General features: G+C 36.4%; 3 protein-coding genes across 6 annotated transcripts in view; 2 read left to right on the top strand and 1 right to left on the bottom strand.

Moving 5' to 3' along the window:
- Positions 1-1,812, bottom strand: part of LOC107693187 (signal recognition particle 54 kDa protein) — a 7,283-nt gene extending 5,471 nt beyond the window's left edge. The window contains exons 1-2 of one of the 3 annotated variants that reach the window (XM_016492482.1): positions 1,733-1,812; positions 1,249-1,339 (exon numbers count right to left, since the gene is read on the bottom strand). The gene's annotated coding sequence lies outside the window, so the exon portion shown is untranslated. Of the gene's footprint in view, positions 1-1,221; positions 1,340-1,732 lie in introns of all 3 variants that reach the window. The other 2 variants (XM_016492483.1, XM_016492481.1) reach the window with 2 other exon arrangements.
- A 94-nt stretch (positions 1,813-1,906) lies between these two features.
- Positions 1,907-5,275, top strand: LOC107693105 (uncharacterized). Its single transcript, XM_016492350.1, has 8 exons — positions 1,907-2,392; positions 2,569-2,690; positions 2,777-2,915; positions 3,006-3,127; positions 4,245-4,355; positions 4,440-4,546; positions 4,688-4,787; positions 4,911-5,275. Exons 1-8 carry the CDS (start codon positions 2,296-2,298, stop codon positions 5,031-5,033), a joined length of 921 nt encoding a protein of 306 aa, XP_016347836.1. The 5' UTR covers positions 1,907-2,295; the 3' UTR covers positions 5,034-5,275.
- An 847-nt stretch (positions 5,276-6,122) lies between these two features.
- Positions 6,123-19,343, top strand: part of baz1a (bromodomain adjacent to zinc finger domain, 1A) — a 21,065-nt gene continuing 7,844 nt past the window's right edge. For both annotated transcript variants that reach the window (XM_016492484.1, XM_016492486.1), the window contains exons 1-17: positions 6,123-6,248; positions 6,545-6,686; positions 8,336-8,614; positions 11,446-11,595; positions 11,694-11,795; positions 11,929-12,016; positions 12,136-12,270; positions 12,411-12,471; positions 12,591-12,745; positions 12,899-12,994; positions 13,090-13,228; positions 13,425-13,571; positions 15,276-15,371; positions 15,528-15,752; positions 15,922-16,087; positions 18,435-18,539; positions 18,650-18,741. In XM_016492484.1, the coding sequence (XP_016347970.1) occupies positions 6,574-6,686; positions 8,336-8,614; positions 11,446-11,595; positions 11,694-11,795; positions 11,929-12,016; positions 12,136-12,270; positions 12,411-12,471; positions 12,591-12,745; positions 12,899-12,994; positions 13,090-13,228; positions 13,425-13,571; positions 15,276-15,371; positions 15,528-15,752; positions 15,922-16,087; positions 18,435-18,539; positions 18,650-18,741 (2,149 nt within the window). In that variant the 5' untranslated portion in view covers positions 6,123-6,248; positions 6,545-6,573. The remainder of the gene's footprint in view (positions 6,249-6,544; positions 6,687-8,335; positions 8,615-11,445; positions 11,596-11,693; positions 11,796-11,928; positions 12,017-12,135; positions 12,271-12,410; positions 12,472-12,590; positions 12,746-12,898; positions 12,995-13,089; positions 13,229-13,424; positions 13,572-15,275; positions 15,372-15,527; positions 15,753-15,921; positions 16,088-18,434; positions 18,540-18,649; positions 18,742-19,343) is intronic.

A 19,343-nucleotide genomic window follows, 5' to 3' on the forward strand; every position in this document is an offset into this window, starting at 1 on the left:
CCTTGATATCAAGGTGTTTATATATATATATATATATATATATATATAGAGAGAGAGAGAGAGAGAGAGAGATTTTATAAAAATGTATATAGATTTTATTCATTAAAAAAATCAGAATCAACAATTTACTGTATACTGTGCCATTAGAGATATTCCTTTAAAGATTTTTTAAATCTCATTTTACTTTAAAAAACATGTAATGTCCGATGGCAAATCATTCCATATTTTCATTCCTCTATACATTACAGTCCATTGCTTTGCATTAGTTTTTGAAACATGAAATAAAAAATATCCTTTTGATGCATGCCTGGTGTTAAAATTATGACTAGCACTACTATACAAAAGTTGACAGTACAGGACATTAGGAACTCTAGAAACTGAAATATTTCTTATAAAACAAAGCAAAGAAACAGTTGTTCCTATCCTTCACGAGTGGTCAACCTAAAATTTAGTGCATTCTCATAATATTAACCCTTCTATTACAGTTCAGGGTAAATCGTGCAGCTCTATTCTGGACTAACTGTAATTTTTCTGGACTAACTGTAACTAAGTCTTACTTGATGTACTCGAGTAGACCACACCACTGGACAGTAGTCTAAATAAGAACCATTGTTTGCACAATTTGAGAGATGCAATACTGTGGTAAACATTTTGCAAACCTCTTAATAACTGATAGACCTCTTCCCACAACTTTTACTATATTTTCTATCGGTTTTGACCACTTCAGCCTACTGTCAAGCATAACTCTCCAAGAAGTCTGATTTCCTCTACCTGTTCAATAGGCACACTCTTCACAGACCAATTTAAATGCGTTTTGAGTTTAAGTTGAGAATTTGATCCAAACACAATGCTTTTGGTTTTTGACAAATTTAGAACCATCTTATTATTACATACCCACTTTAACACTAATTGTAATTCCTCATCCAAATCAACAGAAAATTTTTCAATTGATGTTGCTGGTAGATATAATGTTGTATCATCTGCGTACATAACCGTCCTTGCACACTTTAAAACCAGAGGACCATCATTGGCAAAAATAGAAAATAACAATGGTCCTAAACAACTTCCTTGAGGCACACCACATTGCAACTTTCACTTCTGAATAACTTCCATTATAAAATACACATTGTCTCCTATTAGTCAGATAACTTTTAAACCAATGTACAGTCTGAGAAGTAAATTCATAACATTAAAAGTGTGATTGATGTAATGCAGACAGACTTACTTAGGTGAATGAGGCTTTCCAATGTGGTGGGGTTTCCCCCCAAAACAATCCTCCTGTCACTGCTCACTCTGAACCTCGAGACTTCAGTGGAACCAGGACAATTATGTTTTCAACCTTAATAAACAAACACAAATCAAAAAATTGTATCGTGGATGAGCTGTTCTGGTATTAACAGCCATGTATTGCACAGTCTGGATGAATCTGGGTCATTTTAAGACATGAATCGTTACCATATCAAAACATAAATATTGGACCATCCATGAGTAATTTAAACTATAATAAAATCATCACAGATTTATAATATATATGTGTATGTTTTCGAAGACTGACTCCGTTACAGCTCTATGCTGAAATAAGGCCAGACAGCCGTTGTAAACCGCATTAACGTAGTCGATTTAATTAAAGACAGGATTTAAATCACGTTTAAGTCAAAACAACGTCAAATTAAGATGTTCAGTATCCAAGTTATTAATATAAAGAGATACGCTTCGATTAAATATTACTTACCTAAACTCGCAGCAGCTGTTTTTCGGCAAGTAGAACAGCGACTACAACGTCATCTAACCCCAACTTCCCGTGACGTAACTTTACTTCCGTGTAAAATAAGAGTTGGCTTTTTGTTATTAAAAAACATTATATGTAGTTTAGATTCGTTTTTACTCACTGTTCATTTAACTTAAGTAAAATCCATATCTGTCTGTGTATATAAATTAGAATATACTTTGATCCCATCACTATTTCTTTTTTTAAATATTTTTTTACATCAGAGATGTTGGTCATGGAGCAAATTCTTAAGGTGGCACAGCAGTATATACAACTGATTTTAACTTAAACAGAATGGTTGCATTTTTACCTTTAAGCGACATTACAATATAAGTGATACGACTGAAATTACACATATAAATGTTTGTTTTTACGATCTGTAATAGTTAATCAGAGTGAGAAAATGTACAGTTCTACCTTAAATTATAACACGCTTCCCACTACTGCGTACAGCAGACCCATGTGTTGCTCAGTAGTATGTTTGCAATCTAGATTGTGTTTGACGTAAGATAAGTATCAAGCGATCAATGAATTTTAACGATGCAAAGAATGAAGTTCTGCAGGTGTTGTCCAAGACGGAGAGACGACATCTTCCAAAGCTGTTAGAATGGTTGAAAACATCCGGTAAATTCACAGTTGGAAACTTTTGTTATTGTCTTGTCAGGTTAGATTGTGTGCAAGGTGTGAGCATTTGTTTTGTGGTTTCTCCAGTTTACATTGTATCTAATTTTAGACAATATTAAGCACTTTGACTTGGTCATGGACATAAATCAGTTACAATTTTTTATCTACATTTTCAGATGATCTGGATGATTTTCTGGTGGATAACCAAAGTGTTATTCTTCAAAGTATTGCAGAAGACCTAAGGGTTTGCCTTCCACTGGAGGCTATGGCTCCCTCAGAGACTATGGCTATTCAGAAGGTCTATACATTATATTTTTTTGTATTTAACTCTGGCACTTGTATTTAACTGCGTTGTTAGATCCTAAAGGATACTTCAACGTTTAGACTCAACAGAAATCTCATCCCACTGTGCATGTGGATGCATTCTTATATGTTGAGGAAGCTGTGGATTCATTGTGTGAGGAGGGAAAAATGAGTCGCAACTACTGCCTCAACTGTGGATCGCACAGAACAGCACCACTGGGTGAGTGTTTGCATGGATACTGGGCTATGTATTTCATAAATTCATGCTATAATAAAGCAACATCATAATCTGTGATTTATAATTTTTCAGAGTTCATTTCACATTCATTCTCAATCCCGGAACTCCAGTTCCTATTCCACAACGTTCTTCCAGACCTCTCAGGAAAACTGGTGGTGGATGTGGGATCTAGACTTGGAGCTGTGTTATTTGGGGTAAATTGCTGGTGATTGTTTGTTTAACCCCTAACCCTAACCCTAACCCTAAATGCAACTAAACTCATTATCGATTGTAAATTATCTGAAGGTTACAGAAACAATCTGTAACCGTCTGTAACCCCTATTTGCAGTTACAGAAACAGTCTGTAACCGCAAATAGGGGTTAAAGGAATAGTTCACCCAAAAATGAAAATATGCTGAAAATTTACTCACCCTCAGGCCATCCAAGATGTAGATGAGTTTATTTCTTCAGATACAGGAAGAGATACAGATACATTTAGCGTCATATCACTTGCTCACCAACAGATCCTCTGCAGTGAATGGGTGCCGTCAGCATGAGGGTCCAAACAGCTGATTAAAAACATCACAATAATCCACAAGTAATCCACACGACTCCAGTCCATCAGTTAACATCTTGTGACATGAAAAGCGGCATGTTTGTAATAAACAAATTCAAATACAAGTCCTTTATCCATAATATCGCTTTCTCCATTGAAAAAATAATTTCATCTGAATCAGGGCAGAAATATGCACAGATTAAACACTGTTTACAAGCGAAAACAGTCCAAAACAGTTATAAACTAATATGCCAGTGGATTTTGATGTGAGGGGACAACAGGAGGTTTTTTTCACGGGAGGAAGCATTATTATGGATTATGGACTTATGCTTTTGGCAAGAATTGACAGCTTAAAGTTAAAACATCTTAACAATGAACTTGTTTCTTTCAGACATGCAGCTTTTCACTTCACAAGATGTTCATTGAAAGACTGGAATTGTTTGGATTACTTGGGAATTGTGATGTTTTTATCAGCTGTTTGGACTCTCATTCTGACGGCACCCATTCACTGCAGAGGATCCATTGGTGAGTAAGTAATGTAATACTACATTTACATCCAAATCTGTTCTGATGAAGAAGTAAATTTGAAGATTTTTTTTTTTTGGGTGAATTATTCCTTTAACTTCCTTGCCCTGCTGGATATAAACCTGCAACCTTTTTCTTACCAGTCCAGATCTGTAGCCAATAGACTACACCAGCTTTTGTTTATTTTTTAAAACATGGTCTGATGATACATCTATATTATTGCCTCAGATAGATCATTTTTCTCTCCTCAGGGCTACCTGTACAGTGCATCATCTCAGCTTGTGGGGATTGAAATAAGTTCAGAGTTTGTCAAGCTTCAAGCAATGGCTGTAGAGAAATATGGCTTCAGTGACAGAATTCAGGTAATCAACCAAACCGTTTCTTTGTCCAATGGTAATTGTTTTGTCTGGATAGTATTAAAAATATGTTTAATGTACCCTGCATAGGTGATTCATGCAGATATCCGCTCTCAGTCTTCCTTAGTGCAAAATACAGATGTTCTGATCATGAACAACGTGTTTGAATACTTCATGGAACCAAGTGATCAAATGCAGTAAGTGCCTGCACTCAGGAGCAGAGATGTGAACAAATGCATAAATAAAGGTTTTCTTTATAATAAACAAATGATAAATAGTTATTGTGTCTTAAATTGTTTAAACTAAAATTACCCATTTTTTCTATTCTTTTTTTTCAGAGCTTGGCTATTTATTAGTCAAAATTTCAGAAAGAAAGGTGCACTGTTAGTAACTGTACCCAGCATTCAAGAGACACTTGCTTTACTTAAGGATGCTGTTGTAAGTTTCTCTCTATCTCTGTTATTTCTGAATTTGTCTCTAAATTGTGATTGGTAGTGTAATTCAATACATTTTATCAAGAGTTCATAAAACAAATCTTTTGTGTACATTTTTTCCCCCCAGTTCCTAGAGACATTAGCACTCAGCCAATGGATAGAGGAAGTACCACTTGATTACACGGTTTATCTAAAAAATGACACAGATCCAGATTCTCTCAAGCAAATCCATCTTTATAGAGTACTTTGACCCTCAGAGGAGTCTCTTCTGATACAGTGGAACCAATGAATACAATTAGCCTCAATGAGGCCTTTAACAGGACAAATGATGCAAATAGATTTTATTAAACATACAGCATCCTCTTCTGATGAATGTTCACTTGTCAATTTTTAAAGTTGAGTTTGATTGTAAACACATTTATACTTAAAATGGTCTGTTTATGTAACTAGCCATACGTTTCATAGAATCTCTTTATGTCATGTCATGTTTGCATTGCTGTGCAGTCCTTATTAAGAGATAATAAATTTGTTTTCCTGTATGTGACCGCTTCTTTGGTTTTGTGATTTGTTCAAATGCATTTCTGTCTCCAACTCTTTCTGTTGAAACAGGAAGTAGGGGAGGGATCATTGCATGTTTTTTTTTTTCTTTTACAGGCAGAGGTAGTGCACTGGAGACAATTTACGTCATCCTTGATGTTATTTTGCCTTGTGTTACAGCCAAACTCAGCCAAGTCACCGACTGATGACTTTAGTTGAGAAGTGGAGTTTGTTTGTAAACCCATTATAGCTATTCAAATATATTTCTAAAAAAAAATGATATGGCACAATCTTTTGCTAACTAATGACTGTATTGTATATTTTTGTTTGTTTGTATATTATACTCTTATGAGTTCACTATAGATCATATAGCTCAAAACACACATGGATGTAAAGCCACTAAACTCCAATTTTAATTATTATGAAAAAATAATATTTTAGTTCCCTTAAATAACTGTACTTTGAAGAGCACATTTGGACACAAAAATGCTTCTAATCATCTGAGAAACTAGGCTTTGTGGTTGGGAAATTTGTTATAGTGATGGCGCTACAATTATCTGTCTTCTTTTCCAACCACAAAATAGCTGTCATCAAGTCGTATCAACGCCTATTCAAATATATATTAACCTCAAATAATGTCATTCAAGATACATGAAGCTTCTGTGGAAAAAAACTAAAACCCATTTCCAGTTTCGACTCCCACTATTGGCTACGGAGGCGTGATTGGCGCTCATACCGCCCAATGGAATGACAGAATTGTCGTGGAAGCTCCGCCCCCAGCGCTACCCGGTGGGTAAAAGTGAACTAGAGCGGATCATAACTTGTCGTCAACACACTTATCGCCGCTCGGAGAAGTGGGACATACCGTAATACTCTTGTGTTTTCTTTCTCTTCCGGAGCCGGTTATCTTTTTCACATCATAGATTTGGTAAATATCATCATTCCTCTTCTATGTATCGGGCTCATTATTATATATGAACCAAGCGTGTGCTTTATATTCGGTTTGAATATAAAGGCGAAACATGTGGGCTGGATTTTGAACGTCACCCGGGAAGCGCGTCATTAACAAAGACTGAAGAATATCGTTGTTATTTTTTTTTACATTTGAAATCCTAACGGTTTTACTTCAACCGGTTTCGAAGAGTCTCACAGTCTGACTTTTAATGGACCCGTATTAATTTTACATTTTCTCAATTGTCTTTTTGTGTTTGTTGTTTTTGAAAGTCTCCGAGAAAGATAAAGAGAAAGGAAAGATGCCGCTTCTCCACAAAAAGCCGTTCGTGAGGCAGAAACCGCCCGCTGATCTCAGACCCGATGAAGAAGTCTTCCTCTGTAAAATCACACATGAAATCTTCAGGACCTATGAGTAAGGGATTTTCATTTTATTTCTGTTTGTTCCTTTCAACATCCCCTTCGATGCCAGTCAACAACAGAAGCACCAGAAACTAACAACAGAAGTGACAGGCCGCTTAAAAGTTTTATTTTTCATACTTAAAACATCGACCAACCTACATATATATTGGTTTGATAGCTTAAACCAGCTTTACTTATAACCCAACACCCCTAGTGTGAAATAACCTTGTATTTATAAAGACTTAAGGTTTCCCTTCATACACCCGGCAGGTGTCGGTTGGAGGCCTTTGCTAACAGAGTTGGCTGCTAGTTAGTTAGCTCAGTTTAGCCAACCAAACCACGATACAGAGAGCAGACTGTGTTTAATAATTCATAAAACTGTCTGTCTATGTGTTATAAGAGCTTATATAGTGCCATATCGCTGGTGGGATGTCCCCGGGAGCCCCTGTTGGGGTGTTTTTGGGGGGTGTTAGCAGAGATGGGACAGATCTCCTCCACACACAGGATGTTGTAGCTTAAAACGTGGTCGCTGCTATTGTGTTTGCCCGTTCGAGGCAGGAGTTTTACTGCTCTCCTCATCAGGCCTTGGCAAACTGACTTACTGGTTATGTGGGGCTGGAATGGGAAAGATTATGATGCCCATGTAGTACTTAGTTGCAACTATTTGAACTGGTCTAGGTGTTCATCTGTCATCAGCTCTTAGAAGTTGTCATTTGTTTTTGTAAGTGGTCATGTTGGGCTGATGTATGAAGTAGGATGCAGATGATCATTTTAGTATATACTATCATTAGGTCTGTTTACTGAGTTACAACTACTAATTACTAGGAGATATTCCTAAGGCAAACAAATGGACAGATACTGCATTAAGACCAACGGTCCAATAAATTATATACAAAACCTATTTTTAATTGTTTTCTTTCTTTCTTTTTACGCAGTAACTAAATGACAACAGTGAAAGCTTAATGTGCTTTGCCATTCTTATTTTGATTAATTAGGATGATATTAATGACAAGGTATTTATTTTAAAATCTAAATGGTCATAAATTGATATTCACTGTTATTGTGGGCATCTGCATATTTGTTAAACCTGAATATGAATGGCATACCAATTGTAAGAGCTTCCATTAGTAACTGTCAGTAAGTTATGAATTCTAACTGTTTAGAAATAAAAACCTAAAGAGTTCAGTTGTGCACATTTCAAGTGAATAAAACTCATAATAAAATTATGCATAATATATTGAGGGGGGTCTTATGACCTGACATTGATCTTACAGGTCATAAGACTGATATGGGAAGTCATTTAAGTTATAACTTGGGCATAAAAACTAAAACTAGTCTATCTGGTATTAAGTGTGTGTAATTGTGTGTTAATAGATACTCCTTTTGACAAAGTCTATTTGCTAAGTTATTACTAATAGCAGGTTTGATCATGAATAAATTGGAGTTCTTAAAATTGAAAAAAAAAAAAAAAAAAAGAGAAATGTGTTTGTAAACAAATAGATGTATTTTGGGTAAAATCTCCACTCTGTTATTTGTTTTCCCCAAAACATGAGCTTTTTGACACGGTTCATTAGTCAGTTGTGAGTAGTATGTCCATATCTGTAAACCGTAAAGGTGTCAGGATAGTTAATAACATGACTCATTGTGTTTTTGTTTTACCAGTGAATTCTTTGAGAGGACCATTCTGTGTAACAGTCTTGTATGGAGCTGTGCCATGACGGGGAAGCCCTGCCTGACCTTCCAGGAGGCCCTGGAGAGCGAAAGGAAAGCCAGATTTAATCTTCAGAAATTTCCCAATGCGCTGCTCGTCCCCCTTCTGCACCTGACAGCACTTACGCACCGCTCACGTCTGCATGAGATATGCGATGATGTGTACGCTTATGTCAAAGAGCGCTTCTTTCCTGGAGAAATTGTGGATGTTGTTAGTCGCTCTGGTGTCAGGTGAGATACTGTTGTAACTCATAACTCATCAACATGAAGCACAGTATGCATTGTAGTGTTTGTCTTTCAGGGCAATTCACCTGAGCTCTGACATTTTGTTGAAGTTCATGGAATCGGCCATGAGACTTTTTATGAATAAAGCAATAAGCTGTTTTTACATTAAAACAATAGGAATTTATCGCAAAAACTCTGTGGCAAATTTATATCTGTAATGTTATTTAAATAGCCAGTCAGTATCGAAATTGACTTAGGTTTTGTAAACCTTAAGTACAAAACTTGCTTAACTTTGAGGCAGATATCACTGGAAGTAAAGATAACTTGCTGTTCAGTGTGTCAGATGTTGATTCAGATGAGTTCATTCAGACTGATTCAAATCTGTTACATTTTACAAAAACAAACCTGTTGAACATAGGGCTGTGATGATTCAAATGCAGAGATTGCAGAAGAGAAAACATACTAAGTAGCACTGGAAGCCACTACTTTTCATCAGATCACAGTGGAAAATAAATAGAAATGATGATTCTGTCTAAAGAAATGTAAAGTGAGTATGTGAAAGATATCAGTATTTCTCCAAAAATGCACACATTTGGACTAAAAGCCCTAATAGACGCTGTTCAGTGACACTTGCACATGACAGCCTGTCTGAGTTTGTCGACAGCCAGAGGCGGCAAAAAACATTTGAAGAGTTTGTTTCCAAAATGCAATAAATGGCATTTAAAAAAAAAAAAAAAAGAGTTCCTGCCAAAATCATTAATTCAAAATCAATTAATTTTACGCAAAATGCGATATCCGTTGTGTTATTCTGTCATGTTTTCTCCCTATCTTTCCAAACCGTGACAAACGCCAGTCTCCCTTCTCTGCAGAATGCGATATATCTGCTCAACCAATCACAGCGCACCGTTCCACGCATTGTAAACAGTAACTGACAAGCTACGCAATATCACGTTCATAATAGCAGATGAATCGCCTTCGATTGTGAACGCGATTGCGTAGCTTGTCAGTAATCTACGAGGAAATGCCGCTCCATCTGAGAGCATGTGATGGAGATTTACTACCAATCCCAGAACCGGCCTTATTGACGAGATGCGCATGACTGTCGCATGAGATTTATCGTGCAGCCCTAAAAAAAAGGAATAATTTCGATTGCATTGATGAACCTGTGGTGGTTTCTGCGGTGGGGAAGAAACATAAGCTATTAATAAGATTAGTATTGACCAAGTTCAGAGGCTGTCATATGTGGATCAACTTACTTTGTGTATTTTCAACAGTTTCAATATGAAAAATAACTTTTGTATTGATTTAATGGATTTATTGCATTTTGGGGGGAAAACTAATCTTTTTTTTTTATAATAAATCTTTGAAAATCTAAATATGGATTTGAATTTTTAATGTTATTGTAACCTAAATATACTATGTGAAAGTTTGAAACCGATAATAGTGGTTTTCATCTTGCCACTTTCTTGGTAAAGAAAACACATTTTTTTATCAAAATGGATTTATAGCGTTTTGGAACCAAACTCTTCATTTGACGAAGGCGGCCACCTCATAATTGTCTATGCAGGAAAAACCCTGGATTCAACAGATTGACTGGGTCATATGTTACATATTGGACTGTACTGGTTGCAATGCATGTTTTTTTTGTGTGTGGTGCAGATTCAGACAATTTTACCATTTTTGATAATGGTTAAATCTTTGAAGCTCTGTCTTTTGAATTAAAAATAATTGCAAAATAATTTTAGGACAACAGTTTACTTTATTTATTTTTTTTACTAGAGAAAAAACAACCATTATGTAGATGATCCACAACTGTGCTAAAGAGAAATGCTGTGTAGTGAATGATGAACAAAAACCCTGTATAAAGCACTGTTTTGAAAAGACAATGGCTTAACAGAAGAGAAACACCCAGATGTTCATCGATGTGTCTCCACCCTTGTCTGCCTCCTCTAGACAAAGCTCTTTTGGAGCTCTGAAAGTCCTTGGCCGCTCTGTATGCAGTGCATTATCAAGTCTTAGAAAATAAGTATGCCAACCCAGCACAATTCCAGAGAAATATCAGTTTTAATCTAGCCTGCTCTTGACCAGAAACTTGCCTGTTGAAGGGCAGGGTATCAGAGCTCCGTCCTGTAGGAGAGGATCAGAGTCAGCCATCACAAGCTGACCTTGCTATTTGGAGATAACGTAAAGTGATAGGGTGGAGCTTAGAGAATCCCCCTGATTGGCTGCACCAGTGCAAGGAGTTGCCCTAGACATCATCCGAGTTCGCAGAGACAACCAGACATGAGGAAGCATGGAGCCCCACTGGTAGACAGTGGGTGGAGGGGGATTTTTTTTTTTCTTTCTGTTTTGGAAGACAAGTAGGAAGACCGCTGTCTGTGTCTGGCTGAGTCTTGCTGTCTTATCCAGTCAGTCAGATAGATCACACCCAAACTGCCTGCTTGATTCTGTATGTTTAGAGTTTTTTTTTTGTTTTTTGTTTTTTTTTTTGCAAGTTAGTGATGTTGTGTTTTCTACATTGTGGATAAATATAATATTTACAGAAAGAAGGTAATATAAATGGCTGTTCTGGGAGACATAGAGAGAGCCTTACATTTTTCACAATTTCTTATGAACTGCTCTTTAAAGTAGATTTAAAAACATTTTACCTGTACATACGGTTTAGTAGTGGCTCCCAGGCTGTCTGATTAAGTCTAGTTTTCATTAGTTCTTCATCAATTATAAGAAATATGTTTGTTTTTTTTATCAATTGGTTAATGGTTCACACTTTTCCATTTGGAACTAAACGCATGCACACAGATTTGTTTGATCTGTTTTAATATTTCCATGCTCAACAGGCAACCCTGCAAAATATTGGATGTTACGCCTCCCCATTCCAATGGCACAGTTAACGGCCATGTCAAACATCACATAGAGGGCGATTCAATTGTTATCAGTGACAGTGATGAGGAGCTGGCAGTCACTTCTCCTAAAACACCAACTAATGGGTCAGTGCTCAGAACTTTCTTTCTATTAAATTTTTCATATGTGTCTGCTTGTACTGGTTTTCATCTAAATTGTGTGTTTTATGCTTTGTTGTCTAAAGCAAGAAGAAGAAATCCACCAGTCCATCTTCGTTTAAATACAGAGTTCAGCCTGTCACCCCCGAGGGTTGTGAACCTTTAGTAGTAAAAGCTGCTCAGATTTGGTGAGTTATGTTCTTTTTGCTAGAGATAAATTCATGAATAAATGTCATAGTTGTCTTTTTGTTTCTCTTGTTTGTTACTCATTGTAAAGTCACTGATTTTTTTTTTTTCTCCTTTTGCTTTTCCATCATATAGTCGTAAAAAGAGCGTTTTTAGTCGAGACAGATTGAAGCTGCTTCTTAAACAGCACTGTGAACCAATAAATGGGACTGTCAGACTCAAGGTAAATACAACAATGAAACAAAAAAAATTTGATTGATTTTTAGTTAGTTATCAAGGTTGCCCAATTTAATAATTTCAATTTAAATGATTTTTTTCCTCTCTGGTTACTGTCATTTCCAGCCATCAACAGTTCTAAAATATAAGTTAGCCGAACACAATTTCTCCTACTTCTTCCCTGACGAGCCCCCAGTGTTTGCCTTCAGTCCACCAGGGAAGTGCAGAGGTCGCCGTCCTAATGATGCCTCTCCAACTGAGGTCGGTGTTATTGTGTGCTTGCGTGTGTTTAGGTGTAATGTTTGCAACTTGGAGCATGGCATGTCATTTGTTAAGAGAGAATTTCAGTTTTAAATTTTTAAATTCTGTTTCTCTGATGAGAATTTGTTTCCCAATTTTAGATTAATTATGTTGAGGAGAAATTAAAATTGATGCAGCAGAAAGAACAGATGATGGCCATGGGTAAGTTTCAAATGCAAAATAAAAGTTATACACTGACTAGACTTGTCATGGGGTCAGTTATGCACTGCATCTGATTCTGCATACATTTGCTGTTTCTTTGCATGGCTTGCATTATGAAGAAAAATTCAAGAAAGAAAGAGAAGATCTAATAGAGGCCAAAAGGAAAGAAAAAGAGGACAAGGAGAAAAAGAGAGAGGAGATGAAGAGGATAGTAGAAGAGGAGAAACAGAGGCGGAAAGAGGAGAAGGAACGAATGAAGGTTGAGAAGGAGAGGGTGAGTTGGAAGGTTTTTTCTTTTTTAAGTTTATCTCCAGTCTTTCACTCATACCTGGTCCTACATACTGTATGTCAGAGTAATTTTTAAATGTTTATATTTTGTTTTATTAATTTTTACACCTGTTATACTTTTGTTTGTGATGTGCCTCAGGAACGAGAGAAGCTAAAGGAGGAAAAGAAAAAATATGCAGAACGACTGAAGTTATGGAGCAAACCTCGAGAAGACATGGAGTGTGATGACCTTAAGGTAAACATGGCCCCTTGGACTATAAAACACATCTTTGCTTGGATGCATACATAAGCAGCAAACAAAATGTTGTTTTGAAATTTGCCTGTGTTCAGGAGCTGCCGAAGCCACTTCCAGTGAAAACCCGTCTTCCTCCAGAGCTGTTTGGAGATGCTCTGATGGTGCTTGAGTTCCTGAATGCATTTGGAGAGCTGTTTGATCTAAAGGATGAGTTCCCTGATGGCGTAACACTGGGTAAGATACACTTACTGCTCATAAGCACATTACACCATGGGATATTATGGCATTCCCACTTGCTAAATCTAGCATGAGTTGTCCTAATAATATTCTAACTTACAAATTGACTTTTCTTTTACAATTTTTTGGAGTCAGAGGCAGTATTTTTATATTTTTTTTAAACATTCCTGATGAGGGTTGTTGCTTTTTACAGAGGTTCTTGAGGAGGCCTTGGTGGGCTCTGATCCTGAGGGGCCGCTCTGTGAACTGCTGTTCTTCTTCCTTTCGGCCATATTCCAGGCTCTGGCAGAGGAACAGGAGGAAGTGGCCAAAGACCAGGTGGCGGAAGCGGACGCCAAAGGTCAGAGATTACAACTTATTTAAAAGAGTCTACAAAGAAGATATTTCAAATTGGGAAAAGTTAATTTTGTCATATGAAATCTAACAGACAGATATAATTTACTGATGCCAGGGTGGAAATTAAATCCCAGTATATACTAGGTGTGTAAATCGGATGGTTCGTCACGATATGATACAATATCGATTCTCATACCCAGTGATACGATATTTGCCGATACTTCAAAAAATTCTGCGATACAATTCGATACAGGAGAATATCGATCGATATATCGATATTATTATATTATATAACTATTTTAAACAACCATATACATTTTTATTAACTCACAAATGCAACCAAAACATATAGCATGAACATTTATCTAAAATTTTCACATCCTGTTCCTCAATTGGGACATTCACAACAAAAAATAGGCTTACACACTAAAAACCTTTTCTACAGATAACCAAATTACAAGCAATACCAGAAAATAAATACAATGTAACAAAGACACAAATTAAATAAACCGTGCTTTTCAGGTTTTTCAGGTAGATCTAAAATAAATTCAGGTACAGAAATGTAATAATCAAATGTAAAATAACACTGCATAGTCTTCACTGTATAGATTAAATATAGATTAATCCTTATAAAAGTTGTTCAGTAAGAATCAGTGAGATTTTTTTTCTTTGACAGAAGTTTTCTGTTAGTCTGCTTTCACTTTAAGAAAAGTACGGATCCAATATACTGATACACATGCATTTTATTTATTTTTTTCTCAACTGTTTACGTTAAGATATAGGCCTAACCGACTGTGTTTACTAGGATATTTATTATCCTATATCTATATTAGCTATTTGCCAAGGCGCACATGTTGATGTAATTTGGTCCGTATTTGTTCATCCGTGCACAAAAAAGCGGAAGAGAGCTCAATTAGGTATTAGTGCTTTGAATGTGTGCGCGTGTCACTGTTCGCTGAAAACTTCTCACAAGCGCTCGACAATTCCGTCAACTATCCCGAGCGTCTTTTACACTCGCCCTTCAGGCAGTCTTATCGTCCCGACACGTGAGTTTGAATGAGAATGCACGCGTTGGCGGTAATGCACAGACGTACATTGGTGAAAATGTGGACGGTGTCAAAATAAGGTGCCTATTTATACTACAGATATCGATATTTTACTTGTGGCATCGATACATCGTATCGTTAGACATTTAATCAATGTATTGATCCATATCGATACATATATGGATCGTTACACCCCTAGTATATACTCAGTATTTGGAAAAAGTGTGCAAGTTTCAGAGCAGTGTTATTTTTGTATCATTGAGATACCATTAAAGTTTTTATTATTTTGAAGTCATTTGTCAAACACATTTTTTCTGTGTTTATTTTAATTTTAGTTAGTTTTATTTGCTTTGTTGAATGTTTTTGCCTTTTTATTATTTATTTATTTATGCATGCCTGTATAATTTTCATTTTTTATTTTAGTTTTAGTCATTTTAGTACTTCAACTTAAAGTAAACAAAAATAAACTGCCTCCGCAACTAACTAAAATAAGTTTAAGAATTTTTTGACCACTTTTTGTGGTTTCAGTTAATTATAGTGACAAAGTTCAGTAGTTTGAGTAGTTTTAGTAGTTTTCCACTACTAGAAAGTTCAGGTATTATGTTATTTACCTTCAGTATCCTGGTGAGTCAGGTATGTTTGACTGTGGTTTTTATTCTTAGATCTTAGTGAAGCTCTGGAGGATGACGCTGACCCCACACAGTCTGCCATCAGCGCTGTGGCATCTCTTGCTGCTGCCTGGCCACAACTGCACCAAGGTCAGATAATGTGCCCTGAAATATGTCTGTATTGTCTTTATGACCACTGTGGACATTTTTAATGATTTTAGCTTTGTGCCTTTATGAATAATATATAGTTATATACTTTCAGTAAATTCAAACACCCAGTGGAACCATGTTTCTTTCTCTGCGCAGGCTGTAGTCTGAAGCAGTTGGATCTGGACAGCTGTACTCTCACTGAGATTCTGAGGCTGCACATCCTGGCCTCGGGGGCAGATTGCATGTCCACCAATGCAAAGTTTCGCTACCAGAAACAGGGTGGGTTTGGCTCCACAGATGACCCCTGTGTGGAGCTGCGTCTGTCAAACCAGTGCCTGCTCAAAAAGCTCTCCTGCACTGCTGTCTATGACCTGCTGCCTGGTTAGTGTTTTTTTATTTTTTTTATTCTTTGTTCGATGTTGTTTTTTCTTTCTTTCAAAAAATTTAATTATAATTTAAAAAATAAATAAACAGAATGATATAAAATTAATTTAAGAAAATCAACATTTTCTAATTGTTCAGTATGTCTAATATTGTTTCACGTGTTCAGGAGAGAAGCTAAAGATCCTGCATTCTCTGTGTGGAAAGCTGCTGACTTTGGTTTCTACAAGAGACTTTATAGAAGACAATGCAGATGAGCAGAGATCTGCCAAGCAGGAACTGCGAGAGCTTAAAGCTGAACAGCATCGCAGAGAACGAGAGGAAGCTGCAGAGAGGTACAGAATAGACTACAGAGTTAGGGTAGCGCCATATTTTTGACAGAAATGAAAACAGGGCTGTAAAGGGATACAAGTACAGTACGTTCAATGGATGTACTGTTGTTTAACAACATGTGATTGTTCTGATTGTGAACTGATTGTTCAGCTGACAAAACAAAAACACCATAAAACAGTTTTGAAAGTTAAGTTGTGAAAACGACATGATTTAATGTCATTGCACACTGAGTCCTAAATTTTCGTATGTGTTTTTTTTTTTTTTTGATTCATCATCCTTATCAAATACGTGAGGTCGTATTTATTTTTTAACGTGCAAAAATTTTGGACGAGAATTTCGGACTCAGTGTGAACTGTGCAAAGACCTTTAGGGCCTTTATACAGTGTTTGCCATTGTAAAGACCAAGTCTTAACCCTCACAGCCTTGTTTTCATTTGTGTTAAATTCAATATGGAATCTAGCCTGATTACTGTTTATTACATAGACCTATACCTATCTATTAGGGCTGTAAAAAAAATTTTTGAATTTCGAATATTCGTCGAATTTAAAATAAAAATCCACATTCGAATGCAAAAACGTTGCAACGATGTAAGTGTCATTGCATTTTAATGCTTTTGTTAGCCTGTCCAGTTGAACCCACTAGATGTGGCGCTGCTACATTATTCATTCAAAATATTGCAGAAAAAGAGAACAATCAATGCGGGGAAGATGTTTACGTCAAAACCGAAACCAAGCCGTTCACACAGAACGCATATTTCTAGAGGGACATCTGTCACCGTTGCACTCGTGTCTCGCAGAAGAGAGCCGCATGTTTAGAAAGCTATGTAAAATTAATGTTCAACTTTTAAAAAAAACATGTCTCAAGACTTTATGGCGGTTTTCATCTCAAGTTTTTAAATGAAGAAAGTACTCTTTGTGATTGGTTTTCAGTCCTTTGTATTAAACTATACATATAATTGTTTAAGCAACTTTATTAATTATATATGGTTTATAAGCATTATTTTAAACATTATGCAAATATAGTCGTGTTATTTTGTTAGGCTTTGCAGGGCTTGCAAAAACGCTAGCCAGACGTCCCGGGACTATTGTGTTTTCCAGTCGGACTACCAAAATGTATCACCACTCTGCTCGACGGGCTATCTTAAATGCAGATCTCCCGCGGGTCCTTAAAAACTCCTAAAGTGAGTTGTATCAAACTTAAGGCCATAAAAAATTTTAAATGTTAAATGGTATAAGAAATGTCTTAATTATAATTTCAAGAGGTTTTACAGTTGGGTACGGAAAGACAAGAATCGATGTCATTGAATAAATATGAGCGCTGCACGTTTAAAGTCAAAACGCGGCGCAGATGTCTTTATTTGAATGTATCTGAAGGGAACCAACTGTTCTCAGAAACGTGTCGTTGGCATTATTTGACCTATAATTCCTGATAAAGCAGCGTTTATGAGAGCAATATTTCAGCGCTCCTAAAGCGCCACCTCATGGCAGAGAATGAATTTGCATTTCCAACCAGCCTTTCTTGCTGTTTATGGTCCGATCAATGCAAATATCAACTCATGTTTTTACCCAGCAAACACATAGTTGTAAATGAGAAAGAAGTTAATGTGCCTTCTAAAAATCTAAACAATTAAGACAGTAATATTTGTACATTTTAAATTGGCATAATAATGTATATGCTTGATTTATCCCTTTTCATAAAAATGGTGTTGTATTATAAGATTTTTGTTTTTGTGAAAACCTGTATCTGAACTGTAAATCATGTAATTTTATGGCTCAATAATGTATGTTACCATATACATTGTCCAACCCCACTCATACGGTGTTCATTTTAATTGTGCAGCTCTTAAAATGGGTCATAAATTGCCTTAATTCTTTTTTTTCTTTTTTTTATTCTGCAGATACCCTGTAAATAGTGAAATACAAACAAACTGTAATTGTTGATATTTGTGTATTGAAAATATTTTTGATTGACATTTAAACTCCTATCTGATTTTCTATATTTAAAAAAAAAAAAAAAAAAAAAGGTTTTTTATTTGGGCTAGTTAAATTATTTTTCATGCTACCAAAATCTGAAGAATACCTGCCCGAAGGGCTACCAGGGATTTTGACATTTTGCGAGCCCTGCTTTGAAAAAACGTGCATAATATTTTGCTCGATGTGCCCTCTTGTGGCCTCAGGAGAGAATCCAACAGCTTTTTTTCCCCCAACTGAAATTGTCTTTTAAATTCGAATATAATTTGAATATTGATAATATTTAAGTAAAAAATTCGAATTTAGTTTTTCAGCCATTTTGACAGCCCTACTATCTACCAGCAGCTTAGAAACTAATAGTTGCATCTCCATATTCCAGGGTTCGAAAAAGAAAGGAGGAGAAGCTGAGGGAACAGGAGCAGAAATTAAAAGAAAAACATGAAAAACTCAAAGAGGAGGCAAGAAATGGAGAACATGTGACAGGGTAAGCTGAACCAATAATCCTTTCTCAATATTCAATCCCTGGGTTTTGGGACACCGCTTATATTCCAGTCCACATATTTGATTAAACTTGTCTCTGTCTGTTGGTTGTAGAGAGGAGATGGACACCAGCACAGAAAGTCAGGAAGGTCATGCTGAGCAAAACACTGAGGATGAGGAGGAGCAACCAGCTAAATCTAAAAAAGGTATCAGCAGAAGTATCGCATCAGTTTACTTTGATACATTCTTGGTCTTATTATGATCGATTTATCGGTGCATGCTGTTTGAAAGGGAAAAAATAGCTAAAATAGTTAAAGGGGTCATATGATGCAATTTCAAATTTTCCTTTCTCTTTGGAGTGTTACAAGCTGTTCTTGCATAGATAAGATCCCTAAAGTTGCAAAGACTAAAGTCTCAAACCCAAAGAGATATTCTTTATAAAAGTTAAGACTTGTCCACGCCCTCCTAAAATGCCTCGTTTAAACACGCCCCCACATGTCTACGTCACGATGTGGGAAGATTTGCATAACACCGCCCAAATGTTCATGCAAAGAAAGGCGGCATAACTTTTATTCTCGCTGTAGTATCGTTGTTGCCGCCGCCATGCCGTGGAGACGCTGTGTTTCATTGTGTATAAGTCATTATAATCAGTAATTATGTCCGCACTGGACGCAACAAATGGCTCGTTTATAATGGGTTTTATTGTTTTTGTCTTGTCACGTTGGGACACGGCAACACAGTATGTTAAGGGGCGTAACATTTCCGTCACACGCTTGAGGTATTCAGCCAATCACAACGCACTGGATAG

Source organism: Sinocyclocheilus anshuiensis, unplaced genomic scaffold (genome assembly GCF_001515605.1).
Source record: "Sinocyclocheilus anshuiensis isolate Anshui unplaced genomic scaffold, SAMN03320099.WGS_v1.1 scaffold222, whole genome shotgun sequence".
Classification (NCBI taxonomy): domain Eukaryota; kingdom Metazoa; phylum Chordata; class Actinopteri; order Cypriniformes; family Cyprinidae; genus Sinocyclocheilus; species Sinocyclocheilus anshuiensis.

Bases quoted from the DNA above. Each gene is read 5' to 3' on its own strand.
- LOC107693105 (XM_016492350.1), top strand. From the start codon at position 2,296: ATGAATTTTAACGATGCAAAGAATGAAGTTCTGCAGGTGTTGTCCAAG. The intron at 4,356-4,439 runs GTAATCAACCAA...TACCCTGCATAG, and splicing joins GCTTCAGTGACAGAATTCAG to GTGATTCATGCAGATATCCG. The intron at 4,788-4,910 runs GTAAGTTTCTCT...TTTTCCCCCCAG, and splicing joins CTTTACTTAAGGATGCTGTT to TTCCTAGAGACATTAGCACT.